General features: G+C 40.7%; 1 protein-coding gene across 6 annotated transcripts in view; it reads right to left on the minus strand.

The window, feature by feature from the left end:
- Nucleotides 1-23,933: 23,933 nt before the first annotated feature.
- The window catches only part of DBN1 (drebrin 1), a 75,405-nt gene continuing 71,364 nt past the window's right edge, over nucleotides 23,934-27,974 (minus strand). For all 6 annotated transcript variants that reach the window (XM_075856487.1, XM_075856489.1, XM_075856488.1 and 3 more), the window contains exon 13: nucleotides 23,934-24,927. In XM_075856487.1, coding sequence (XP_075712602.1) covers nucleotides 24,839-24,927 — 89 coding nt within the window. In that variant the 3' untranslated portion in view covers nucleotides 23,934-24,838. The remainder of the gene's footprint in view (nucleotides 24,928-27,974) is intronic.

Consider the following 27,974-nt stretch of genomic DNA (forward strand, 5'->3'; position numbering starts at 1 on the left):
ATAATGCTGCATCACCACAATGGATCTGTAGTGCCAAGTTTATATAGCAATTGTATTCAATGGCTGCATGCAGTCTTAAACCATTTCCTGTGAGAGGTTTCTCTTTGGACATAGGAAGTTATTCCATACCCTCCAATATTTGAAAATTGGAAATAAGATAGGGCAAAAAGCTAGTTTATTGGCACATTTTCCACATACTACCTTTCAATAGCCTCAAAGTTCCCACATAACATTTTCTCTAAAGGTATGCTAGCCACAGATGCAACAATAACATTGTGACTGTAACTGGTGGCCCAATTATAACCGGCAGCCCAATAACAATGTTCCAGCCACAGATGACCTCATATTGGTGTTCAAGACAAAGATGAACATGTAACAGTGTGTCAGTCACAAATGCCTCCTAAGTGCCATCCATGGATACCATCATAAGTGCCAGTCATTGATGCCCCCAGGGCCGGCCTTAGGGGTATTCGACCTGTGCGAGTGCTCATGGCGCTGCACCCTTTCCAGCATGTAGGGGCGCCACTGGGTAGGCCGTTTGAGCTCTATGTCCTCTGCTCTTGGTTACACACAAGGAGGACACAAGAGCAGAGGCAGCAAGAGAAGAGGAGGAAGCTCTGCCTACAGCCCGCCCCTGCAAGGAGCCTGTCAGCAAGGGAGGAGGTAATGTGTATATGTTCCAGTATGTGTGTGTATATGTGTGCCTGTGTAAGTGTGTGTGTGTGTATCTGTGTGGGTAGAGTTATCACTGTATATTATATGTGGTGTTAAATAGGACTGCAGGTAACACCTACTACATTATGTGTACTGTGTATATTATATATATATATATATATATATATATATATATATATATATATATATATGTGCCTGTGTGGGTATATATGGGTCTGTAGGTGAATGTGACTCTGTGCCCTTGTGTTTATATGTTCCTGTATATTTATATATGTGCCTTTATGTATTTGTATGTTTTTGACTGTGTATTTATGTGCTTTTGTGTGTGTGTCTTAATATATGTATCTGTCACGCTCTCGGGGTATGTGGACCCACTAGGCCGCTCTGCTGTAGTGGAGAGGCAGCTGGCCAAGTCACAGTCTATGCAAAAGTCTATACAAGTTCGTAACACAAGGATACCTGAAATAGTCCAGATGGTGGCAGGGGCTCTGGCACGGAAGTTAGTAGGTGCATCAGGTTGTGCTAGACGTAGCGGATGACAGCAAGTTGCACCAGACGTGGCGAATGACAACGGGTGCAGTAGGTTGCGCCAGACGTGGCGAATGACAACGGGTGCAGTAGGTTACAACAGACATTGCGGAGGGCAACGGCTGTAGTAGGACACGACTCCAATCACTAAACAGGCTCAGGAACAATAACACAGCATGGGATACATGATACTGGTAGTAGGGCACGGGAACACTGGAAACGGGACAACACTAAGGAACCATTTGCAAGACTAACATATAAATTACAAACAACGCTTAGGCAAGGATCAGAAGGGCAGGGCCCTTTTTATAGTTCAGAGTGATCTGGGATTAATTATTTACATATGCGCACGGTGGCCCTTTAAGGCCGGGAACCAGTGATCGCTCTCTAGGGGACATGTGCCGGCGTCTCCAGGGAGGGAGACGCAGGCAGGAAGATCTGCGGGAGGCAGGTAAGTGGAGGTCGCGGTCCATGACCGCGGCCGTAACAGTACCTTTATGTATGTATACATTCCAGAAAGTGTGTATATATATTTGCCTGTTTGTCTAAATATCTTCCTTTATGTAAAAAAAATTAAACAGGGTAGGAGCAGCACTGTGACAAAAAAACAAAGTTGGTCGGTGCTATGCTTCAAAAATAAGGAGTGACTTCTCCCTATATGACACAGGAAAAGATTCCACAGCACTGGACCACAGCAGGGGTGCACGCCTGAAACGTTGCATTTGCTGGATGATTAAATTCTTCACTTTGTTGTGAGTGCTGCTTCTGTGCTTTTTATTTTTTGGATCTTCCTTTATGTATGTGCAGTATTTATGTTTCAGTATGTGCGTGTCTATATATGTTGATACATTTTGGTTTGTGGAGGGCAACAATAGAGAGTCCCACACATTACGCCATCCAACCTAAGGCCGGCCCCGGATGTCCCCATACCTTCTAGCCACGGGGGCCCTTATAAGTTCCAGCCAGAGATGTTTCCATAAAGAACATAGCCACATGCTTACCTTTTTAGCACTGGAATTGGAGTTCCTCTCTTCATAAAGTGGCATTCAGTTTCAACGACTGTAAGATCTATTACACTAAAGATTGTACGAATTGAAGAAAAAAGTCATAAATTGCAGTACCTGGAGACGTATGTAGTTTTCCTCCGAAATCGCTTCACTATTTTGTTTAGTAGTACACTATGCTGTGATAAACTACTATTTTACAACCTCCATAATGCAGGGCAAATTATTAAAAGGCAAGAACATCCTCAAAAAGTTTCCTGCCTCACTACCAGGACTTGTGCCGGTTTCTTGCAATATTACAATCCAATAAACCTATATTTCCGATGTATTTATTATGCTGAGCACTTTAATAACTTTTTATTCGATTAAAATGTGATGAGCAGGCCCTCCCTATGGATAGGGGGCCAGTGAGTAGTGGCTAAAGTAAGGGTTTATGTGGTTTATACCGAAGACATACCACAGACTTAATGGCAGGGTGGCTCATTGGGGACACACGTTGTGCATGAGATCCTCATTTTGACAGGTACGGATAGTCGTGAAGATTGGTCGGGGGTGACCAACAGCTACCAGGGGGGCGAATAGGGCGCAGGCAGGTACAGCTGGTCCTGAAGTACAGATGGGGCAGGCCTGGTTTTGGAGTAGCGGTGAAGCTGGGTGCAGGGGGGTTTCATAGTCAGTCAGGCCCCCCAACTGTATAATATTATTGTTAAATAAAGTAGGACTCAGTCGCCAATTTTTTGCAATATTAGATGTTGTATGTTATTGGTGGTTAGGACTCAGGGTGGTTTAACATGTATGCACCTTATATAATATCAAAGTACAAAGTATCACGATATTATGCCTCATACATATTACATCAGGAAGAAAAGGATAATCAAATAATTTCTAAAAAAGCATGATGCATTAATGATAGCTACTATATTAGCGGGGAAAAAAAAAAAGCTACTACATTCTGGTCTACAAAATTGCTGCAAAATGAAATGAATTTTGAAATGAAAGCTCTTCAGTGCCCAGTCCAAGTAACACCGGTGGTAGTGCTGCACTCATGTAGATGTAACCTTTAGGTGCCTGATTTAAACCTCTAGATGTCACTGTTGCTATTACCTCTTGTGATTAATTATATTCTTCAGAAACATCATTCAATTATAATTGGTCCCCTAAAAATATATATATTTTTTAAAATATTTAATCTTTTTATCTGATCACAGTATGAGATACGCCACAATAAAAACCAACATGAATTTAATTAGTTTATAGAGAAAGTTTAGAACAATAAAGTATATTTAGCACAGTTCATGACAAACTTTGTGATCTATATATTATGAATCAATTTGGTCACTGAGGGCAGATCTCAGAAACTGTGGTAATAGAGTGTATTCTCACATGCAGCAGAGTAGATCTAGTGGCGAGGCCCTACAAGCAATGGAAGTTTAATGCAAGTAGATTTTTTTTTTCCGTGAGTATTTGGAAGCTGAAGAGAAAATGGGGCACATGTAAAATTTATAAAAAGGTGTAATTTGCAGAAATTTGTAAATGTCATGCACCAATTTTACAACAATGTCACACAGCTTTTTAGGAGTTTTTCTTATAATAACTGCAAATATCGGCAGCCAGATGCTTTATAAATATTGTGCTTTTAACTCCAAATATGCTGCATCAGTTTTTATACATGCGTCTTCCCTGGTCTTCCTACCAGATATTCCCTTTATTCTGTAGCGTTAGTTTACATTGTATATATTTCTGAACTGTTAGTCTGCAATACAGTTTTCTCCATTTTAACCAAATCATTTATCTTGTTGTTTTTCTTTGCATTTTCATATGCGCAGCTCATAAATTCAGCATGCATTAAACCAGATTAGAACATTATTCTTTAATACAGTGCATTGAAATATGTTATTTAAATGACCGAGCCCTAGGCTCCTCACTCCAGAGAAGAAAACCAGGGGAGAAACGAATGAGGGCGCACAATACAAAGCAAGTGAGCCGCCTCCTCAATTTTGTGGTTGCCATAGTAACAGTACAATTTAAGAGCACCACTACATTTATAAATATTTATAGTTATCTGATTTTAAAAGGTAATCGTCTATTAGTTACACCTATTATGTCATTTTATAGAAGCTGGATGCCGGCCAGGACGGATCTAATCACTTTGAAAGCACTTGACAAACCGCATTTCCTTTTGTGTCTGTAAATGTCCAAAAATATTATTAAAATAAAAGTCACAGCAGTTTCGATGGATTGAATATTGTATATTAATGAGCACAAAGGTTTGATTTATTTTTTTTCCTTTAACATTATCGTGCTAAATCTAAAAGTTACATTGCGCTTTGTTCCTGGTCTGAAAAAAAATTAAAAAAATTCTTCATTTTGTTCCCTTTTTCTAATTTTGGAAAAAATACTTGGGTATTTTGCCAGCAAGTATACTAAGCAGCAGTACTCAATGCCAAGCAGCAGCTGAAAAAGCAAATAAGATTTTAGGTTGTATAAAAAGGGAGATAAATACCTATGATTCCAATGTAATATAACCGCTCTATAAATCCCTTGTAAGACCACATCTTGAATATGGGATTCAGTTTTGGACTTGACATTATAAGAAGGATATAGGAGAACGGGAGAGGGTTTAAAGGTGGGCAACTAGATCATGAAATGGAATGGGAGGTCTCTCTTACATTGAAAGGCTAGAAAAATTGGGCTTGTTCAGCTTGGAAAAAAAAAAGACACCTTATAGATAATCTTACTTACTTGTATAAATGTGCGGTCAATACAGAGAACTAGCACATATTTATTTTTTCCAAGGACTTTATAAAGGACCAGGGGACATTCTTTACATGTGGAGGAAAGGCGATTCAGATATCAATATAGGAAAGGGGTCTTCCTAGTTAGATTAGTCAAATGATTGAATGCCCTGCCCAAAGAGGTAGTAATGGCAGATACAATAACAGCATTGGAAAAATGGCTTGACGTTTATCGAATAACAAATGACTTTGGGGGTGATAATTAATCTAGCAACAAATGATGTAAAATGAATCAAGAAAGGTTGAACTTGGACCGCTGTCTTTTATCAATCTATGTAAATAGAATGTGAATTATTATACCATTGTGTTTTCAAACTTATATTTTATACTTAAGTTTTCTAAATTTCATTCATTTTGAACATCAAAGTGTATAAACTATATCGTTTTCACACGGTGCACATTCGAAGCCAAAAGACAAATTAATCCAACTAGTATGGAAAAACTACTATATAAAACATTACTAATAACAATTACATTACCAGGCACATACATTTTGGGAGGGGTAGCCCCATTGCATAATTAAAATGGGAACCTGTCCTTATAACTTGTCAATCGTTTGGATCATTTCGTTCCCATCAACGGTGTTGAATATAGAACTATATAGAGAAAGGAAGAGAACGACCACGAAAATGTCACTGCCAATGACCGCAGGATATTGCACCCAAAACATCACTACAGCCAATGTCACCATGACGCACAGCTATTAGACAATGCAGCCATGTAAGATGACGTATAAATGGAGCGGGACCGAGTCATCATACTATAGTGCGGGGGTGCACAAAGAATTCTGCAGTAAGTAGTTTACAGACTTTTCCTAATTTTTGCAGGTTGGCAAGTTTTTATGGTCCCAAAAATGCAACATATATCTTTATAGGGGTCAAAGCTCTGTTTATATGTCAAATGTTTTTATTCTTTTTCCAAAAATTTACATTGCATATATTATTACAAAACATGATCATGCAAGATGTATAGGATACATGGATTATAAAAGATCAAGAAGAATTCCAGTGAAAAGGATTCAGGTTTATCCTGCCATATATTATTTATTTATTAAGTTGTTAAAGAGGCTCTGTCACCAGATTATAAATTCCCTATCACCTACATAATCTGATCGACGCTGTAATGTAGATAAGTGGTTTTTAATTTTGAAAAACGATAATTTGAGGAAGTTATGGCCAATTTTAGATTTATGCTAATTAGTTTCTTAATGCCCAACTGGGCGTTTTTAACTTTCGACCAAGTGTGCGTTGTAAAGAGAAGTGTATAAATCAGCGTCATACACTTCTCTCCATTCATATCCATCTGTATTCACAGCACAGCGTGATCACGCGAGATCACGCTGTGCTGTGTGAGTAAGTCCCACAGAAACTTTACTGAAGTGTCGGGATTGTGAATAGACATGGCATCCTGGCTGGAGGCAATGTCTATTCACTCTCAAGACACTTCAGTAAAGTTAGTGTGGGTATATGTGACAACACAGCGTGATCTCACGAGATCACGCTGTGCTGTGAATACAGATGGACATGAATGAAGAGAAGTGTATGACGCCGATTGGTCAGTGTCATACACGTCTCTTTACAATGTCTACTTTGTCAAAAGTTAAAAAACGCCCAGTTGGGCATCAAGAAACGAATTAGCATAAATCTAAAATTGTTCAGAAATGGCTCAAAAAGGATCGTTTTTCAAAATAAAAACCACTGTTATCTACATTACAGGGCCGATCAGATTATGTAGGAGATAGGGCACTTATAATCTGGCGACAGAGCCTCTTTAAGGCTATGTCAACTCAGGGTAGGGAAAAAGTAAAGAAAAGGAGAATAGAAATGAGGCAAAATTGGGTATGTGATATCTTAAATGATTTTACTTTGATAGTAATTTTTCGGTGCTTCAATATCTAGGTAACTAAGCCTAGGGTGATAGTTAGTCTTGGTTGGTTGTCGAGAGAGTTAACCTTAGGCTGGATTCACACGACCATGTTACGTCCGTAATGGACGGAACGTATTTCGGCCGCAAGTCCCGGACCGAGCACAGTGCAGGCAGCCGGGCTCCTAGCATCATAGTTATGTACGACGCTAGGAGACCCTGCCTCTCCGTGGAACTACTGCCCCGTACTGAAAACATGATTACAGTACGGGACAGTTGTCCTGCAGCGAGGCAGGGACTCCTAGCGTCGTACATAACTATGATGCTAGGAGCCCGGCTCCCTGCAGTGTGTTCGGTCCGGGACTTGCGGCCGAAATACGTTCCGTTCATTACGGACGTAACATGGTCGTGTGAACCCAGCCTTACTGTAATTTGCTTCAGGTATCTCGATCTACTGGTTAAAAAACATTTTGGATAAGGGAAAAATTAAAGAAAAAGGGAAAAGGATAGGGGGTGGGATGAAGGAAATCAAAGTTTGTGAAAATTAAAATTCTTTCAAACCTATTACACATCATAACATTAGAATCTCTTTTAGGCCCCATGCACACGACCATATATTTCATCCGCAATTACAGTCACCTTTCAGTATTTTTACTGATAAGTGTCCGGGCTGAAAAAATTATAGAACCGGTCCTATTCTTGTCCGTAATTACGGCACGGACACGCCCATAGAAACCTATGGGGCTTCCGTAAATACGGATGGCTACGGATGTGCATCTATAAACCATCGGTATTTAGGTAAGCATTGCTATGCAACATGTTGGTGACATAATTTGAAGCCTCCCTCTTTTTTCACGGATCCGTATATACGGATGAAATACGGACCGCATTTACGGACACCCTTCCATATATACATATGAATGATGGATAACTACGGATCCATATTTACGGACAGTATTTACGAATAGATGAAAACACGGTCGTGTGCCTTAGGCATGTAATTACAGACGTCCGCAATTATGGGCCGTGCTCCCATTATAATATATGGGAGCATGGTTCGTAAAATAAAAAAATACGACATGTCATATCTTTTTTCAGAAAGTTTCTACGGCACAGACACCTTCCCGTAAGTATACGGGAAGGTGTCAGTCAGCCATAGAAATGAATGGGTCCGTAATTACGGACGATTTTACGGTCGTGTCCATGGGGCCTTAGTTCTTGTATCGATATGTAACACAACAAAATGACTAAGCGGATTAATTCAGGTGAGTTGTGTGGCACGCGGAACCCCTCGATGATTCTAAATATAGACAATTACTCTAATTATAAGTAGTTCTTAAAACAATGCTGTAAGTTTAAGGCATTCATGGATAGAATGTTTTATGTGTCTAGGAAACAATTAAATAAAGCTTTCCCAGTTATATAAAAAAAATAATTTCACGTTTTTCTTTCCTTAAAGAGACTTCCACCTAATCCATTTTCACAATAAATTAACGTTTTTCGAAAAACAATTTGATGGTTGTGTGGACGGCGCTATACAAGTGTGGAGGATAGTTTTAATGCTCACCCCGAGATCATGTACAACAGTTTATACTAACTGGTGTGCATTGGGTATCATCAGGATCAATGTAGCCGAATGTATAGCCAAAATTTGGTTGAATGGAGCTTCTAAGCTTAAGTGGGTAATGGTGAAATTATTTATCTTGCATCAAAATGTATAAGTTAATTGTGGGATGTCAGCGGTCCACTTGGACTATACTCTCTCACAGACTGCTCTGTCCAAGGGAATATGGAGAAATCTATAGCATTTATGTTCCTTTGAAGTAGGAGGATGTGCGAGGTTGGCTTGGAGTGACATATTTCATTCTATTGGTGATAGGTTAAAGGGTTTGTCCACGACTGAACAACTAATGACCTATCCACAGGATAGGTCATCAGTATATAAATCGGTGCTGGTCCGACACCCTGCACCAATCAGCTGCTCTGGTGTCCTGCGGGCACCAGATGTTATGGCACATTATGCAATGTAAAGAGCCGGAAGCAATTGGCTCCGTATATCGCATAGCGGCCGTGCTGCTGATCTACAGCTCTGCTCCTATTCACTTGAATAGGAGCAGTACTGCAGCTTGGCCGCTATTCCATGACCCAAGCTATCTGCTTCTGGCATGGACGTCTGGTGCCTGGAGGCAGCCGAAGCGGCTCAACGGTGCAGCGGCCACCACAGATCATATACTGATGACCTATCCGGTGGATAGGTGATCAGTTGTCCGCTAGTGGACAACCCTTTTAACACTTTGTAGTTATAGGAAAAATGAATGATGTTTGAGATTTGATTTCCAAAGACAACACCTTTTGTGTGTTTTTGTCCAGTAGGTGACCCTATGGTGGATACTCCTCTTCTATAAGGAGAGTAAAAAAAATCCTGAAATCTTGGGTTAGCTGAAAGAGTAATATGAAGCAAATAGTTAGGGGTAAAAGTATTTCATGTGACCGACTTTTTTTGCAAAGCTCTCCAAGTTGAGATCATCAAATGGTTTTCTCTACAGTGTTCCAAACTTATCCTGATGGAGATGTAGAAAATGAAGGATGGCTATGTTCGGAGAAAGCCTGTTTTCTCACCCTATCTGAGATTTTTTAGGTGGAATATATCCCATCTAGGTCTACTCTCATCAGCGCTGCGCTGTCGTAGGTTCTAATGTTGGTTAAATGTAGTCCCCCATTGAGTTTGGGTTGTTGTGTAATGTTGTAAGGTATTCTTGGACGGCCCCCTTTCCAAATAAATGTGCGATATAGGAGATTTTTGTTTGTTTCGTCTTTTGGACGAAGGTAGATTGGGAGTGAGTGTAGGATGTATAAAAGACGTTGATAGTCCACCATCTCAGGCTTTATTCAGACGAATGGTAATTACGTCTGTGCAATGTGCGTGATTTTCACACGCGTCGCACGGACCTATATTAGTCTATGGAGCCGTGCGGACATGTGCGTGATTTCTACTCAGCGTGAGTCCGCTGAAAAAAAGTCACGACATGTTCGTTCTTTCGGCGTTTTGCGCGAATCACGCACCTATTGAAGTCAATGGGTGCGTGAAAACCACACATGCCGCACGGAAGCACTTCCGTGGGACGCGCGTGATTCGCGCAACAGCTGTCAAAAGGATGAATGTAAACAGAAAAGCACCACGTGCTTTTCTGTTTACAAACATCCAAATGGAGTATCATAATGATGGCGGCTGCGCGAAAATCACGCAGCCGCGCATCATATGCTGCTGCCACACGGAGCTGGTAAGTGTTTTTTGCGCACGCAAAATGCCACGCTCGTGTGAATCCAGCCTTAATAAGATGTGCCCCACCCATACCCCTTTTCTTCATACACATCCTCTCCCATTGCTTGGATGAGCATGACGGACATGTTTTTTAAATTGTACTATCTACCTACATAGGATAGTGGAAGATTTAGACAATTTGTCAGTGTGCTCTCTAGAGCGTTAATGTAGGGTTTGATATTGGTTCCATATGGCATGTCATTTAGTCAAAGTTACACCTAGAAAGGAGCCTGAAAATTATCCCCATTAAAATGAATGCGTGGATGCTGGACCCCTAAGAAGAAAGATTTCTATCTTGTCCAAATAATGGCCTAAAAGTGGTGGCTGGGTTTTTAATGATTAATAAAGACTGCTAAAGTAGTATACACTTGGGGGAGTTTGGAGATGGGGGTGTAGTTATTGGCGGTAGATGGTAAAGAAATGGGTCTAGGAAAATTTAAAAAATAGTAATAGGGATAGTGGGCAGCCTTGACGTGATATCTAAGTATGCGCTGATACAACCGTTGACAGTGTGGTCCGGCTATCTAATTGAAGGGATCAGATAAGGTTACAGACAGAAGGGACAAATTGTCCCCATTCTAAAGTGGCTTTTTGCCCCCATATTACAGATGCAACACCTGTACATCTATACAGCCATGTACTGTGGTTTATCAGAACCAGAGGTAAAGCACCATAGAAGCCCATAGTGCTTGAACTCATGAATAGTGGGAGGTTTGAGTGTTGCATCCATAATACTGGGGAAAAAAAACAAACATCTGTATTACACTCGTCTGAAAGGTCATTAAGAGTGTTTTTTGATCCGCATTATTTTGGAATTGTGGGGGTGTCCAAAAAAGAATATTGTTAGCATGGCCCTGTATATGAAGGACTTTGTTTTTCTCTGTATGAGAGTGGAATGTGTTTGTATTTGGGTTCTTAACGGGAAAAAATTGGTTTGTATTTAGTGCGTGGTTTAACTAAACGTGGTGGGGGTTTGATGGCTTGTATTGTCACAGTGATTGGGGCATGGTCGGATATGTATAAGGCTAATACAGAAGGGTCACTGAACTTTTTAAAGAGTGAAATAGGTTAGATAAGGTCAATTCTGGAAAAGCGTTTATGGGCTGGAGAGTAATATGTATATTCTAGACTTCAAATGGTCACCAAGGAACAATGGGGGGAATTTCTTTTTCGTTCAATGCCAGTTTTCCGGCCTCGAAAGTCGCAATTTGCACAAAAATTGCAACTTTAGGCATTTATGCCTCTCCTGCCACTTTACAAAAAATTGGTGGGGCTTAGTGTAAGGGGCAGGGCATTTCAAAGCCATCAAATGTACTATAATTTAGGCCAGAAATTTGCATAAGTCATAACGCAAATCTACTCCAGCTCATAGCTGTAGTATTTTTACTTTCTGGCACAAGTACTCCAGAGATGCACCTAATTTTAGACGCATCTTACTACAGCACTTAAAACTTAAGACTAGCATTGTTAATAAATTCCCCCCAATGTGAGCAAAAATGAGTAAAATATTTTTAAGACTGTGTAAAAGGTGTATTTGGGTTTAAATGGTAAAGAATAGTAAAAAAATCTCCATCCCCTAAATTATTAAGATGGGATCGTTTTGGTTTTGTTTTTTTGAGTGTTGAGCTTAGAGAAAAATCTGTGTTCAGCTGATTAGGAAAGTGTATAATTAGTTTTTAAGGTTATATCTGCCTCCTCTGTCGACAAGCTGCTACTCCATGGAAAATGGCCAGAGCTTTGTTTTTCCGATACAGAGCTTAAAATCTCCTGCTTCCTTTCACACAGCGATGGATGTAAAGTGCCACTGCCATGATACAGTGGCACATTAAATACATGCATCTGTAAGATTCCTATGAGAAAGTAAAAAAAAAAAAAGGCACTAGAATAAAAGACCAATTGGAAGACAGCCGCACACTGACCAAGCTCTCCAAGCAGAAGCGTAACTAGGAAACGCTGGTCCCCATAGCAAACTTTTCACTGCCCCCTCCCCTGGATGCCACTCACAACTGCCCTGGTAGATCGTGCCACCTGTAAATTGTACCATACAGGCCCCCCTGTAGATTCTGCCAAACAGCCCCCCTGTAAATAGTGCCCCCCCTTGTAGACAGTACCATACAGACCCCCACCTCCCCATTGTAGATAGTGCCATAAAGCCCCGCCTCCCTCTGCGAGACAGCGCCATACAGGCCGCCACCTCCCCCTTGAAGATAGTGCCATAAAGGCTCCCAGCTCCCCCTTGTAGTTCGCGCCATACAAGCCCCCACCTCCCCCTTGTAGATCGTTCCATATAGCCCACCTCTCTCTTGTAGACAGTGCCCCCAAAACAAGTAAAACAAAAAAATTATACCCCTAGGCCCCGTTCCCGCGATGAACGGAGCTGCTCAACAATGCCGACGGGACCAATGCGTAGGCGGGCATGATCCAATGACATCACGAACGTGGCCTGTAATCTAGTAAATGGCAGAGCAGGGAGATACCTCCCTGCTCTACCATGGTGTTCAATAGCATCTGCGTCCTAAGGATGCAGATACTATTGAATGTGGTGTTTCTACTGCTGTAGCAGCCATAGTGGCTGCTCGCGGCACCACTGGGCAAAGTGCTATGGCTGCTACGGTGGTAGTTATGCCACGGTCTCCAAGCATCACCCACACACAAGAGGCAAACTCCAGTTTCGCTGGTATCTTACCCACTGGCATAACTGTATTCTATACTATGGGCATCTTCTAGCTACTTGTATTTAAAGATAACCAATCACCTAGAACAGCATATGTGTTTGATCTGAAAAATAATTAGTTTCCTGAAAATATTAATATTTTCCTAAATACAAGACATTAACAAAAGAACTGTATAAAAATCTTTTCAGAATTCCTGCGTCCTGTATGCAATCGACCAGACTCCTTATGGAGTAGGCTCAGAAATCACTGGTGAGGCGATTCCCAGCATGCTCAGTAACTTCCAACAACCTCCCACAGCAGCATATGGAGTCAGAATGTGGGATCTCACTGGTTCTCGCGAGATTTCGTGACGGACTAAATGAGCCCCGTATGCAGCTTTAACACAGCACTTACTGATTGGTTATTGTATGGTGTTGTCCACTTTTTTTTTCTAATAATTTATTTATAGAATAGGAAATCATACAGATTTCTAATATATATATTTAAAATTGTGCTTACCTTATATTAGTGCAGTTGTCTGTCTAAAAAAAACTAAAATAAATGGTATATCTCACAGATTTGTCCATATATAAGCACCCATGGGATAACTGAATGGACTGTCATCTGATCCACATCATCTTACACCTGTAATAAATGTATGTGAGCAGAATTTCTAATATATGTATATTAGAGAACTGTATGACTTCCTATTCTACAAATAAGGAAAAAAAACAAAAACCTGGACCACCACTTTATTGTTGCCAATTGGTTACTGCTGTGTTAATGCTGCAGACAGTCATGATAACCAGCAAGATCTTGCGTTCTAACTCCATATAATGAAGTGGTGTGAAAACACTGAGCATCCCAGGAATCCCCTAACCAGGAAGTTCGGATCCAATTCCTACCAGGAGTCAGGTCATCGCATACAGGACGGAGGACTTTTTTTATTTTAAATTTTTTTGTTAATATACACCGCGTTCCAAATTATTATGCAAATGTTATTTTTGCGCTGATTTTCCTAGTCGATGCAAATGACAGTCAGTATAATCCTCAAGCCATCAACCATTGGAGTATAATGCAAATTTTATTGAATAAATCTCCTAATGATAACAGATTTTTTTTTTAGAAGTAAAAAACTCAAAATGCAGTTTCAAATTTTTATGCACAACAGAGATCAAAACATTTTAAAAGGTTGTAAAGAGAACTAAAATGGTAATTTGTTGAATTTGCAGCATCAGGAGGTCATATTTACAGAAATCAAAAGCTCTTTCAATAAAAAAAAACAACTTAGCAGGCCAAGTTACATGTTAACATAGGACCCCTTCTTTGATATCACCTTCACAATTCTTGCATCCATTGAATGTGTGAGTATTTGGACAGTTTCTGCTTGAATATCTTTGCAGGATGTCAGAATAGCCTCCCAGAGCTTCTGTTTTGATATGAACTGCCTCCCACCCTCATAGATCTTTTGCTTGAGGATGCTCCAAAGGTTCTCAATAGGGTTGAGGTCAGGGGACATGGGGGCCACACCATGAGTTTCTCTCCTTTTATGCCCATAGCAGCCAATGACAGAGGTATTCTTTGCAGCATGAGATGGTGCATTGTCATGCATGAAGATAATTTTGCTACGGAAGGCACGGTTCTTTTTGTACCACGGAAGAAAGTGGTCAGTCATAAACTCTACATACTTTGCAGGTCATTTTCACACCGTCAGGGACCCTAAAGGGGCCTACCAGCTCTCTCCCCAGGATTCCAGCCCAAAACATGACTCCGCCACCTCCTTGCTGACGTCACAGCCTTGTTAGGACATGGTGTCCATTCACCAACCATCCACTACTCCATCCATCTGGACCATCCAGGGTTGCACGGCACTCATCAGTAAACAACACGGTTTGAAAATTAGTCTTCATGTATTTCTGAGCCCACTGTAACCGTTTCTGCTTGTGAGCATTGTTTAGGGGTGGCCGAATAATAGCTTTATGTACACTTGCAAACCTCTGGAGGATCCTACACCTTGAGGTTTGCGGGACTGCAGAGGCACCAGCGGCTTCAAATACCGGTTTGCTGCTTTGCAATGGCATTTTAGCAGCTGCTCTCCTAATCCTATTCATTTGTCTGGCAGAAACCTTCCTCATTATGCCTTTATCTGAACGAACCCATCTGTACTCTGAATCAGCCACAAATCTTTTCACAGTACGATGATCACGCTTAAGTTTTCTTGAAATATCCAATGTTTTCATACCTTGTCCAAGGTATTGCACTATTTCACGCTTTTCGGCAGCAGCGAGATCCTTTTTCTTTCCCATATTGCTTGAAACCTGTGGCCTGCTTAATAATGTGGAACATCCTTCTTAAGTAGTTTTCCTTTGATTGGGCACACCTGGCAAACTAATTATCACAGGTGTCTGAGATTGATTACAATGATCCAAAGAGCCCTAAGACACAATACCATCCATGAGTTTAATTGAAAAACTAATAATTAAATGTTTAGGACACTTAAATCCAATGTGCATAATAATTTGGAACACTATGTATATAACATTTCTTCGGGGTATAATGATTTTTTATTTTTTTATTTTTTTAAAGTAAAACACATATGCTGTTCCTGGTCTGGTGATAGGGCCTCTTTAAAGTGCCACTATATTATGAAAAATGACAAAATTTTGTCTCCCTGCAGCCACCATTCGATGGAGCTCACTGCAAATAGCATGTATTCAGCTTTCATTGAATTTACAGCTATCTGTATAAATCTATATGTAGGTGCTTCCCGTAGTGGCGTCTGTAAGTAAACATTTTGTCATTTAAAGAGTACCTATCAGCTTTAAAGGGGGACTGGTTTTATTTGAAAATCCATTATCCCTAGCCCCTTATGAAATTTCGAAGCATATGGTTATTTGAAAAATGTTAACGATAACTTAGTATATAGCTTACTTTCACGATGTAAATGACCTGACTCCCCATAGAAGTCATTTTTGATCTCCTGGGTAGGGGTATCCCAGCATTCCGTGCGTCCTCCTACAAACCCCCTTGGCAGTATACAAGCTCAGATTGCGAGATCTTGCGTTCTGTCTCAGTGGTCAATCATCAGGAGTCTACTATATTCTTTATATAGGGTTATTAGTTACACAGCAGTGACCGATTTGAAAATGGTTAGAAAAGTGTTGGAAAATTTTTACTTGACTATGAGATATATTTCTTGTATACTGTATGTATTCTCAATTGGGTACCGGTCATATAAAAAGGTCATACTATTGAGGGTGAACCGACCATTCGGGCAATCTGGCACTGCGTGAGGGTCAAGAGCCAGGGTCTGGACTGGCAGGTAGACGACCGCCTATAGAGTTACCTCACAATAAGGATTGTAGGGACAATTTTATTTAAACAAAATGATTTATAGGGAACCGATGCTGCTACTGTATGTGCAATAATCCCAGGCACCGATGTGTGCAAGACTGTAGAAGAACCTGCACAGATAAGGTCACATGAAGATACACTTTAAGGACAAAAGTATTGGGACACAACTCTTAATCATTGAATTCAGGGGTTTCATTCAGTGTATAACATCCAGCACCTAGCATGCAGTCGCCTTTACAAACATTATGAAAGAATGGGTCATTCTGAAGAGATCACTGAATACCAGTGTGGTACTCTAACAAGATGCCACCATTGCAGCAAGTTAGTTTGTTAAATTTCTTCCCTTCTAGATATTCCATGACTAAGGCTATATTCACATGAGCGTTGCGCATCTCGGATGTGAAAAACTGCAGTTTTTCACGTCCGAGCTGCGTCCGTGCTGTACGCTGCGGGTCGCGTGATCACGTATCCCCCATAGACTAGAGCCTAACGAGGGATGTGTGAAGCGCAAAAAAAAAATAGGACATGTCCTATTTTCTCACGGACCCTTCACACGCTCCGTTGAAACAACGGCCGTGTGAATGGCCCAATTGAATTACATAGGTCCGTTGTTTTAACGGTCATAACATGTTTGTGTGAATAAGGCCTAACCGAGTGCTGTTATTGCAAAGTGGAAGTGTTTAGGAACCACAGAAACTCAGTCACGTAGTGTCAGACCACATAAAGTTACAGAGTGAGGACATAGTGTGCAGAGATGCACAAGAGTCGCCACTCTGCTGACTCAATAACTGCAGAGTGCCAAACCTCCTCTGGGGTTATCAGGACAAAAATGTGCGCCAGGAGCGTCATGGCATGTGTTTCCATAGCTGAGCAGCTGCATGTAAGCCTTAAATCACCAAGCATAACACCCAGTGTCGGATGGAGTGGCATAAAGCACGCCGTCACTGGACTTGAGCAGTGGAGACGTGTTGTTTGAAGTGATAAATCACCCTTCTCTATCTGGCAGTCTGATAGACGAGTCTGGGTTTGGTCAATGCCAACTATAAAGTTTGGTGGATGGGGGATAATGCTATGGGGTTGTTTTTCAGGGGTCGGTCTGGGCCCCTTAGTCCCAACGAAGAGAATTCTTAATGCTTCAGCATACCAAGACATTTTGAATAATTGTATGCTTCCAACATTATGGGAACATTTTGGGGTTCAGCCCTTTTCTGCTTCAGCAGGACTTTGCCCCAGTGCAAAAATCAAAAGTCCATAAAGATATGGTTGGGTGTTTTTGATGTGGAAGAACTTGACTGCCCCGCACAGAGCCGTGACCTCAACACCAATCGAACTCCTTTGGGATCAATTATGAGTCTGTCCTTAACTGTTCATATGTGTTAGTGACGGTATGTCTGTCTCTGGATGTCCTAGTTGATGGCAAGTGATTTGGCACCAGACAGCGATGTAGTCTGAGAAGGTGAGTAAACCACTAGACACCAGGTACTTGACTAATGTGCCCATTAAAGCAGTGTTCACACTGCGATTGGCAGTCCCAGAAGATTTGATCGGAATAATGCTGCATGCAGCGATATTATTCCCGTCTAAATGACAAACCACAAAAGGAGCACAACGGACCCCATAGTAAGTCAATGGGGTCCATCAGGCGACAGTGGTATCCAAAGCACGATGGATCTAGCAGTGCACTGTGGTTTCTGTTATCAATGGAACCCACAACGTAAGTGTGAACAGAGCCTTACGCATTCACTTCCATAGACCATCAGGGATGTTCCCATTACCTCCTTCACTACCAATAACCCAATCACTAACATTCTGAATTTATTTCATGGTGGCGGAGGGGGTGCAATTTGCCCTAATTGCCTAGGGTAACAAAATGCCTTGTCCCACCCCTGGCCTAGCGCATTAATGCTTTACATGCAAATGTGATACTTTGACAAATGGCACACAAATATTGAGCGGTTCATTTAATAACCCTATTGAAAGAATATAGCAGGCTTATGTTGACTGAACACTGTCACTTAATAAGCTTGCATTCTGGCTACGATCATTCAACAGGGAGGAAACGAGAGAAGGCTCAGCTGTAGAAGTCCATAGAAGTGGACTACAGTCAGTCTCAGCAGCCAGAATAGCCGTATTTTAGCGGTCTTTCCTTCATATTAGAGGAAAGTAAGAAAACCCAAAAATGTACAGATAAAACAAAAATCTATGCATGTGAATGCAGCCAAAGTAAAATTCGACTGTCTTATAAGGTGCGCAAGCTGAACATATGAGATAGATATCACACCAAAAAAAATAAAAAAAAATAATATATATATATATATATATATATATATATATATATATATATATATATAAAAAAAATAATCTACTGAGTTGTTGTAAGACAAGACAAGTTATTCTTCTTCTTTTTTTTTTTAAAGCAATCGTATCTGTTGATATACTTTGGACAACACCTTTCTATTGGAAAGGTCCCTAACAAAAACCGTATTCGGAGGGGTTTTACCTGGGAAATCCAGAAATGCTATTCAGAAGAGGCTGCTGACGGATCATAATCCCTGCAGTGACGTCATACCTGCCTACTTTCAATTATCTCCAGTAGGACTTCAGTGATATTTTTTCATGTCAATTAATGTGCCTTTATTGCAGGCCATAGGAGTACTGCATACATATTTATAGACTGACTCCATGGATGTAGTGGAGCAGTATAAATAGAAAGGCAGCACACTCCCCCTAGTGGTGTCTGCCAGCAGCCTTCACAGGAACACTTGCCTAATCTTCTGGGATTGTGGAAGATCTTCCCTATTTATAGAGATTCAGAGACACTTGGAAAGAGAAGGCAAGTATGGGCAACAGTGTTGGGGAAATAAGAAGTTACAACGACAAGTGATATTAATGAGCCATTCAATATAATGCATAGATGCACTGGTACCTCCAGAGCCACAACCACTTTGTAGCAGCCCTCCTCTTTAGCTAACAGGCTTTCATATTTCCTAATAGGACATAGGGAAATGCATATCTGGGTACTGACCACAATCGAGTACAGGATAACTTTTAACATCAAAAAAGCATAATTTTACTTGTAGAGACTATATATGAAGTTATGCAATTTTTTTTATACCTCTATTTGTTTTTCTTTAAAAACTGTCATGTACAGTCATATGTTCTTATAAAATGCACAGGCATCCCTAACAGGCATAAATACTGGACAGCCCTGGTGATTGGGATGTCAGGCCTGACAAGAGACATGAAAAAAGAGAGCACTCTTCCTTTGTCAGCACCCTTGTCCACATGGTTTGCAGTGCTGTGTTAAAGGGCTAGGATTAGAGTTTTCTGCAATCCTAGTCTTTAGTGCAGGACGGTAGCTGCCAATCACAAACGCTCTACTGTTGGGGATTATGCGGGCGCAATGTATGTCAAATTGCAATAAGAGGTTTCTGACATTTTGAAAGCCTAAGCTGCAGATTGGTAAAAATTACGGTCACATATCGATATTCCCCACCACCCCATTAACCGTCTCCCTCCTCATCCAGACTGTTTATTTAGCCACAGTGGTGACGTATGGTACTTGACATGCCACTTACACCGGATAGCCGTCAAATCCCAGTTTTGCGAAAATCGCTGAAAAAAAAACATGATTTTACCGCACTGTGAATAAATTTTACAGTTATCCTTGCTGTTCCATAGGACTCAAATCTTGATTTAAAGGGGTTATCCAGAATTTCAAAATTGGTGGCCATCAATTTGAGATCGGTGGGTGTCAGCTGTTTGAAGGGTCGACTGCACTCGTACATGCGCCGCAGCCTCTTCATTGTTTACCTCTGGTTTCAGGTTGTTCATACTTGCACACGCTGTTACTTTCATAGCGGCTGTGCAAAATATTGCAATGCTGTACGAATGTAACGACCTGTGCTAAAAACGTAGTGCGAAAAACGTGCGTAAACAATGAAAAAGACTGTAGCGCTCATACAAGCGCCACAGCCCCTTCAGACAGCTGATCGGCAGGGTGCTGAGAGTCGAACCCCCACCAATATACTAATGATGGCCTATCCTAAGCTTAGGCCATCAATTTTGAAATCCTGGATAACCCTTTTAAAAAATTCTAATAGCACAATGCAAGTTACTCATATATTAGTGTAGGTTTACCAAAGGGAAATTAACCCACCCTAAGATTAATCCCTAAAGGGCATCAAACAAACAAAATTTTGTTTTATTTTTGAAGTATTGCTTTCAAGAAATCTTCATGGTCAAGTTGCTTCAAAAGCTGAGCAATTCATGGATGGATTGATAATACACATTTTGTTATTGTAGTGCAAAGCTTTAAAGAAAATTACAATTTTCAGATCAAAAGGGGGCAGCTGTGAAAATTCAGTCTGGTGTATAAACCGCGTCAGAGAAGGGTAAAAAATAAATAAAAAAGTGTTCATGTTGACCATACTAGCCAATCAGCATCCCACTTGTATTTTGTAACATGAAATAGAAAGAGGAAGATTGAACTATGGGCAACAAGGCCACTTCTCATACTTTTTGATACATTAGGCTATTTTTACAAAAAGGCAGCATTTTTTATACTTAAAAGGAACATTAAACATAGAAAGTGCACAACACAACATCCCAGCACTTCCTCCCTTCATCTCCTTTCCTTTGATCACATTTGTCTCATATTACAATCAAAACTGCGAAATATATAAAGAAATCTCCTCCTTGTGTCCCAGGAGATCACACATTTTCCCCCTCCTCCTCACAATCTTGTGTCTGGCTGGAAGATAACTGGCTGCAGCAGAAGCCTTCTTCCTTTTTTGCCTTAAAGAGGCTCTGTCACCAGATTTTACAACCAGTATCTGCTATTGCAGCAGATAGGCGATGCAATGTAGATTACAGTAACGTTTTTATTTTTAAAAAACGAGCATTTTTGGCCAATTTATGACCATTTTTGTAGTTATGCAAATGAGGCTTGCAAAAGTCGATCTTACCTGCAAATGCTGATGCAGCTGCAGAATCAACTGTAGCCTCTGGTGCCGATGTGGCCGTCACGATGCAGGACCTGTAAGTGACGTCACAGATCTGCACTGCCAGAAGCTGGGCGTTCTGAAGAGAAGAGGATGTTACTTCTCTTCAGAGCGCCCAGCTAGTGAAAGTATTAAAAACGCCCCGACGTACGCACATAATACACGCCCACTTGGACTTTTAAACACACCCACTTGGACTTTTGCAAGCCTCATTTGCATAACTACAAAAATGGTCATAACTTGGCCAAAAATGCTCGTTTTTTAAAAATAAAAACGTTACTGTAATCTACATTGCAGCGCCTATCTGCTGCAATAGCAGATAGGGGTTGCAAAATCTGGTGACAGAGCCTCTTTAAGGCAGACAAAAAATGTTATATGCTTGTGAAGTAGTCCTTGTTTTGGGTTAGGTTGCAGATAATCTGCTTTTGTCTGGTCTTCCAACTTCTTTATCGTAACCTGGTATGAGTCTTGTATTGTATATTGCGCATTCCCCTATAGAACATTGTGGCTTGTCTGCATCCTGCCGGGAACTGGTATTTTAACATGCCCCTGTATCAATAAATATGGGCTTTTTTAGTCTTATAAGCGGACGATTGGAATTAAAAGTGTACCTAACCTTTCAGGTGACTTATCAGAATAAGCTAAAAATAAGGACGGGAACAGCACCACTGTCACTTTAAATGGGGATGAAAGAATGCAATGGCCCAAAGACTATGGGCTAGCTACAGCCAACTCAAGGATTCAGTGGGAAAAAAAAAAATCAGCATTCCAAAATAGTAAATCTCTTTATTGTTCCATAGTGCAAACACCAGCAATGTTTCGGCTCTAAGTGAGCCTTTTTCAAGCTAAGAAAAAGGTTCACTTAGAGCGGAAACGCTGCTGGCGTCTGTACTATAGGACAATAAAATTACAAATTTTGTTTGGAATGCGGAGGTCATCTATTTCAGAATAAGCGGTCATATGTGTGTACATGAGGAAATATTCATTTTTTTTAGCAGTTTTCCCATCTGCAGGCGCTCTCTCTCCCTCTGCTCCTCCCCCCTCTCCCCTCTCTAAAGACTTTTATGGACAGTTGTAACCTAATCCTAGTGAGTTGATGAGGAGACAGAAAAAGCAGCAAGTTTTGAGTGAAGGCCAATAGTGAAGAAAGAGCCATATCTCTAATAATATATGTTACAAAGTTTCTTATATTTGCTTGCACTGTTGATTCATGCAAAGTATGTTGAAAAGTATGTGACCGTATAAAGTTTTGTTGGCGAATCCATTAATTTCATATATATGCAGATCACTTGAGCGAGGTTCTGACAGATTACTTGTCTGCTATTGAAACTATATGAATTGATAATGGAAGAGCTATCTGGCAGCTGCTCACACCCCTCTCTTTGAAATAACATGGAAATTTGGGGGAGTTGCACTGATTGTTCAGCCAAAGCCGTCTAAAGTCTATGGATGCTTTACGATTCTCTGGGTTATAGGCAAGAACACAAAACCTATCCATAGCATTCTAATTCTCTTCTCTCCTATGACTGGCTGGATGTTTATTTCAAAGGGTTTAACCATGAGAGTAAATGGTTTGTCAAAATGTGCTTAGAATATATTAAAAGTATACAATATCCATAGACCTAAAATATACGCTAATTTGTCTGGTATTGGCTGTACTACGCAGCACTTTTCGGCCATGTTCACACAGGTCAGATACACTGCGTAAAAAGTACACAGCGTATTTGCCCTGGAGCCTGCTGGGAATTCCGCCCGAAAAACCGCACCTAATCGTGGTGCAGTTTTTTGGGCGGAATGTTCGCTGCAGCAGCGTGGCAAATAAAAAAGCCAAAAACCTATACTTACCCCAGTCTGTAGTTATGGCGACGCGTCCCTCTTATCTGTGCAGCCTGGTCTCCTGGGATGACGTTTCTTCCCATGTGACCACTCTAGCAGTCAAATGGGATAAAACATTATCCCAGGAGGCCGGCCTGGATGGAGAAGTATAGAGATCTGGGTTAGTACTGTGTAAGCATTTTTTCTTTCCGAGCCACAATTCTGAAGCATAAATTGAAATGCAGCAAATTAATTTATGGTCCATTTTTTTTAACGTTTTTTTGGCAGATTTTTTACGCATTTGGATGAGATTTGTTTAAATCTCATCCACTCTGCTGCTACTGTATTACGCTGCCTCAATGAAATCTGTAACTGAAAATCCACAGCGTTTATGCTAGGTGTGTACATACCCTTCATGTCTGTGAACACCAGACAACGTTGCCATACCCTTCACTGAAAGGCTGATTTGCAGTCATAGATCCATGAGCCAATATTCTATCCACCAAAATATATCTAATCTTGCCTGCTAAGATTTTTATTTAAGAGGGATCAGAAAATTTGGTCTAATGTTTTCTTTCCAAAAACAGCACCACACTTGTCCATGGGCTGTGTCTGGCATTACAACTGAGCCCCAATGACTTGAATAGGCAGGAGCAGCAATTCCAGACACGGCCCATGAACAAGAGCAGCTTCTTGAAAGAAAGCAGACCCTTATTTTAATCTTGACAACCCGTTAAGACATTGTCTAATTTCTGTAGCTTTTTACATTTGCCCTGTGTCTATCGGACTACATTGCAATCTCGATTTCTATTAAGGCAAGTTCCAGTAATTACAGATTCTAAGAAGCCAACAAAGCACATCCAGAAAATTATCAAATTACAGTTCAATTTGACCATATAAAATAACAACAATAGTACATGTTTGGATCCAGACTCCTTTATTAACACACGAGCACAGTCTGTACAGTGTTGTGCTTTCAGAACGTTACTAAACATGAAAAAGAAAATGAAGCTTCGCTGTAGGTCATAAAATGAGAAGGTGCAAGGAGTCAAAGAGGTGGTCAACAGAACAAAAATATCTGTGTGCACAACTCCCCCCCCACCCCAAATATTCACCAACCTACCAGCAGGAGCTTATGATCCAAGAACAAGGCATGGCACCCCCCGCATTCAGGGAATAAATAGGAGTACAGAGCAAAATGAATAATATGAGGGGGGGGGGGAATGCTACAGTGGAAAATATGCCCCCCTGCCCTGTGGGGTTGTGCAGGGGTATTAGGGGTTAATTATTGCCATAAGTTTCTATTTCGTTTCCTCAAAAAGCTGCAGGAACAAGTTACAAAGATAAAACTACAACAAGAAATCCTCTCTGCATCCTTCAATCCGAATATGCAAAAGGCAGTCGGCACAGGCTGGTCAGAAAAAAATAAAAAATAAAAACTCCAGCTAATAACACTGAGGGAACCAGGGGCTTGGCTGCTGCTCCTGGATCTGATGCACAAGTTCTGCTCAACCTAGAGGGGTTAATAGCAATCCCCATAATCGTGTCAAATAAAGCAGAGAGATGCCAGCAAGGCTATGACTGACTTATTAGAATATATAGAAAAGAATAACTGAAAAGTGGTGAAGTAAAGGACAACCTGCCTCTTACCCCCCAAAATCACATATGGTGGTAAAGAGAGGGGGGTAGCAGGCAGGGTCTCACTAGCATGGCTCCATCAGGGCAGAAGCCTCAGCCATTACTACAATACTTTGCTGTTAAACGGCTGTGTCACATATTTTTCGTAGTCACGTATATAAACACGTGTGTATGGAGAAAGGGATTACTAAGCACTTTCACCGAAGCCGCCTCCTTCTTCATCTTCTTCCTCTTCTTCCATGACTGGGTCCGAGTCCCAACATGTAATGTCAATCTCTGAAATGCAGAAAATAAGTTATTCGTACTTTGGTGATCAATACATTCACAATTCATAATCCATTAGTTCACAAGAGATGAAAAGTGGTTTTAACCCTTTCACGATAGGGGGGGGGGGTGACTTTCTGCAGAACAGAAAAGGACTTCTAATAGTTTCAATTGGATCGGATATAGTTTTCTTCTGTTAGGCGAAGTTCACACTACCATTCGTATACCTTTACCTCTCTTCCGTCAGAGGAAGAGAGGATCGAAAGATTAAACGGAAAAGCAACGGTTTTATTAGAATTACCATTGATTTGAATGGTAATTCTTTTGTTTCAGTTGCTTTCCGTTTGTCTCCGTTCGCTAGGTTTCCGTTTTTTTGACGGAATTAAAAGTGCAGCCTACAGAGCTTGCGTTTCCCTGAAAAAAAAAAGAGACAATCGAAAAGCAACTGAAACAAAAAAAATGACCATTGAAATCAATGGTAATTCTAACGGAACCATCGATTTCTGATTAATCTTTCGATCACCTCTTCCTCTGATGGAAGAGAGGTAAATATATACTAACAGTAGTGTGAACTTAGCCTTAGGCAGAGAAAGGAAAATAATAAAAAAAATAACCACCACTTTCTTTCCTAAATGTAATTGGTTTAATTAATAACAATTCCCCCAAAAATTAATCCTCTAATTCTTCTCGGCATAGCGATGCAGAAAACATGTAACTGCCTAACTTATGACTATAGAGAGATAAGAACAAAGACCCAAATTTAGTGTTAGGTAAGCGCTCGGCTCAGGAGTATTAAAGACAAGCAACAGATACATCAGTTTGCGGTCACGGGACAGGGTTTGGCTATCAGAGTGACGGCTGTATCTAGTGGATGGCAATGTGTGCAGTCGTCAAACAGAGCATTTCAATGGTAGAGACTGCGGAATTAGCCCGTTATTTACATAGCGCACAAGATCTCACTCTGACAGGAGATATGGAGAGAGAGAGAGTATTTCATATAGCATAGTCCCCAGAAAAGTAAAGTTGCTGCAATAAACTTTTCCTCTGAGTTCTGCACAAAGCCCAGCAAACGTGGATGTGAAACTACAGTTGTCGGTCCTGAAGTGGTTAAACACGCAAAAAACTAATCATTCAATCCAACCTATGAATCACATTTAAAAAAAATGTTAACCCTAAAAATAAAAAGGCCCGACATTACTGGACCCAAAGGGCTGTCACCCGGTTTCTCCATAGGATGTATGGAATGTAAAAACAAATTATTAACCCCTTACTATAGGTCATACATTATATTCATTTACCAGGATTAGCAGTATTATAGGACCTTACAAGGACTGTTGCAAAGTATGAAATAACAAAAAGTGTTTGTTTGTTTTTTTAAATAAAACCAGTGATCATCAACAGATAATGCTGCATCGGTAGCTGCAATTCTCTACGGCCTCTTGGAATAGTGCTTCTATTAATAACCATTACCTGTATATTAATTACATAATAACTGGCTGTTCTTTGGTTTATCACAATACCATAGTAGTCGGATGTTCTAAATTTGGCCTGTGAAACCGAGGAATGTGCAACAAAAAGTTTTCTTTTTGTCATACATAGTGCAAGGCGTTCACGACACGTGATTAGCAGGGTTACCCACGCGTCACTCGTTTGCCCGTCATAGTTACAACACGGTCTCCTCTTCCACATGCTATTCTCATAAATTTGATCTAAAATGGACTGTTGTAAGGAAAGAAAACCAATGATTGCATCTGGCAGGCGGTTCTATTAGCCTCTGTTCACACCACGCTTGCCAACTACATTCGGAATATAGAGTGAATTGTAAGAGTATTCACTCCCTTGGTGCTTTTACTGTGTTGTTGCATTACAAACTTAAAGAGGCTTTGTCACCAGATTTTGCAACCCCTATCTCCTATTGCAGCAGATCGGCGCTGCAATGTAGAGAAGAGTAACGTTTTTTTTGTTTTTTTTAAATGAGCATTTTTGGCCAAGTTATGACCATTTTTATATTTATGCAAATGAGGCTTTCTAAAGTACAACTGGGCGTGTTTAAAGTAAAAGTACAACTGGGCGTGTATTATGTGTGTTACATCTGGGCGTTTTTACTACTTTTACTAGCTGGGCGTTGTGAATGGGAGTGTATGATGCTGACGAATCAGCATCATCCACTTCTCTTCGTTACCACTCAGCTTCTGGCAGTGCAGAGACACAGCGTGTTCTCGAGAGAGCTGGGCGTTCTGAAGAGAAGTGGATGATACTTCTCGTCAGAACGCCCAGCTAGTAAAAGAAGTAAAAACGCCCAGATGTACATACACAATACACGCCCACTTGTACATAACTTTAAACACGCCCAGTTGTACTTTAGAAAGCCTCATTTGCATAAATATAAAAATGGTCATAACTTGGCCAAAAATGCTCGTTTTAAAAAAAACCGTTACTGTAATCTACATTGCAGCGCCGATCTGCTGCAATAGCAGATAGGGGTTGCAAAATCTGGTGACAGAGCCTCTTTAAATTAAAATTGATTTTTCAGGGGGTTTATACCATTTGATTGAAAACACAATATGCCTACCACTTTGAAGGTGCAAAATATATTTTCCTGTGGCACGAATAATAATTAAGACAAAAACCAGAGACTAGGCCAAGATATTTAAATGTTTCCCCTTAAACAGCTTTATCAGTATGTTTAGGGTCATTGTCCTACTGGAAGGTGAACCTTCATCCCAGTCTCAAATCTCTGGCAGCCCGAAACATGTTTTCCACAAGAATGGTCCTTTATTTACTGCCATCCATCTTTCCTTCAATCCTGACCAGTTTTCCCAGTCCCTGCTGATGAAAAGAATCCCCACCATGCTTTACTGTGGGAATGGTGTTCTTGGAGAGATGGGTAGTGTTGGGTTAGCGCCACACATAGCATTTGCCATGATGGCCAAAAAGTTAAATTTTAGTCTCATCTGACCAGCGATCCTTCTTCCATGTGTTTGAGGAGTCTGCTACATGCGGTTTGGTGAACTCAAAATGTATTTTCTTATGTTTTTCTTTAATCACTGGCTTTTGTT

The sequence above is a fragment of the Rhinoderma darwinii genome, chromosome 3, assembly GCF_050947455.1.
Source record: "Rhinoderma darwinii isolate aRhiDar2 chromosome 3, aRhiDar2.hap1, whole genome shotgun sequence".
NCBI lineage: Eukaryota > Metazoa > Chordata > Amphibia > Anura > Rhinodermatidae > Rhinoderma > Rhinoderma darwinii.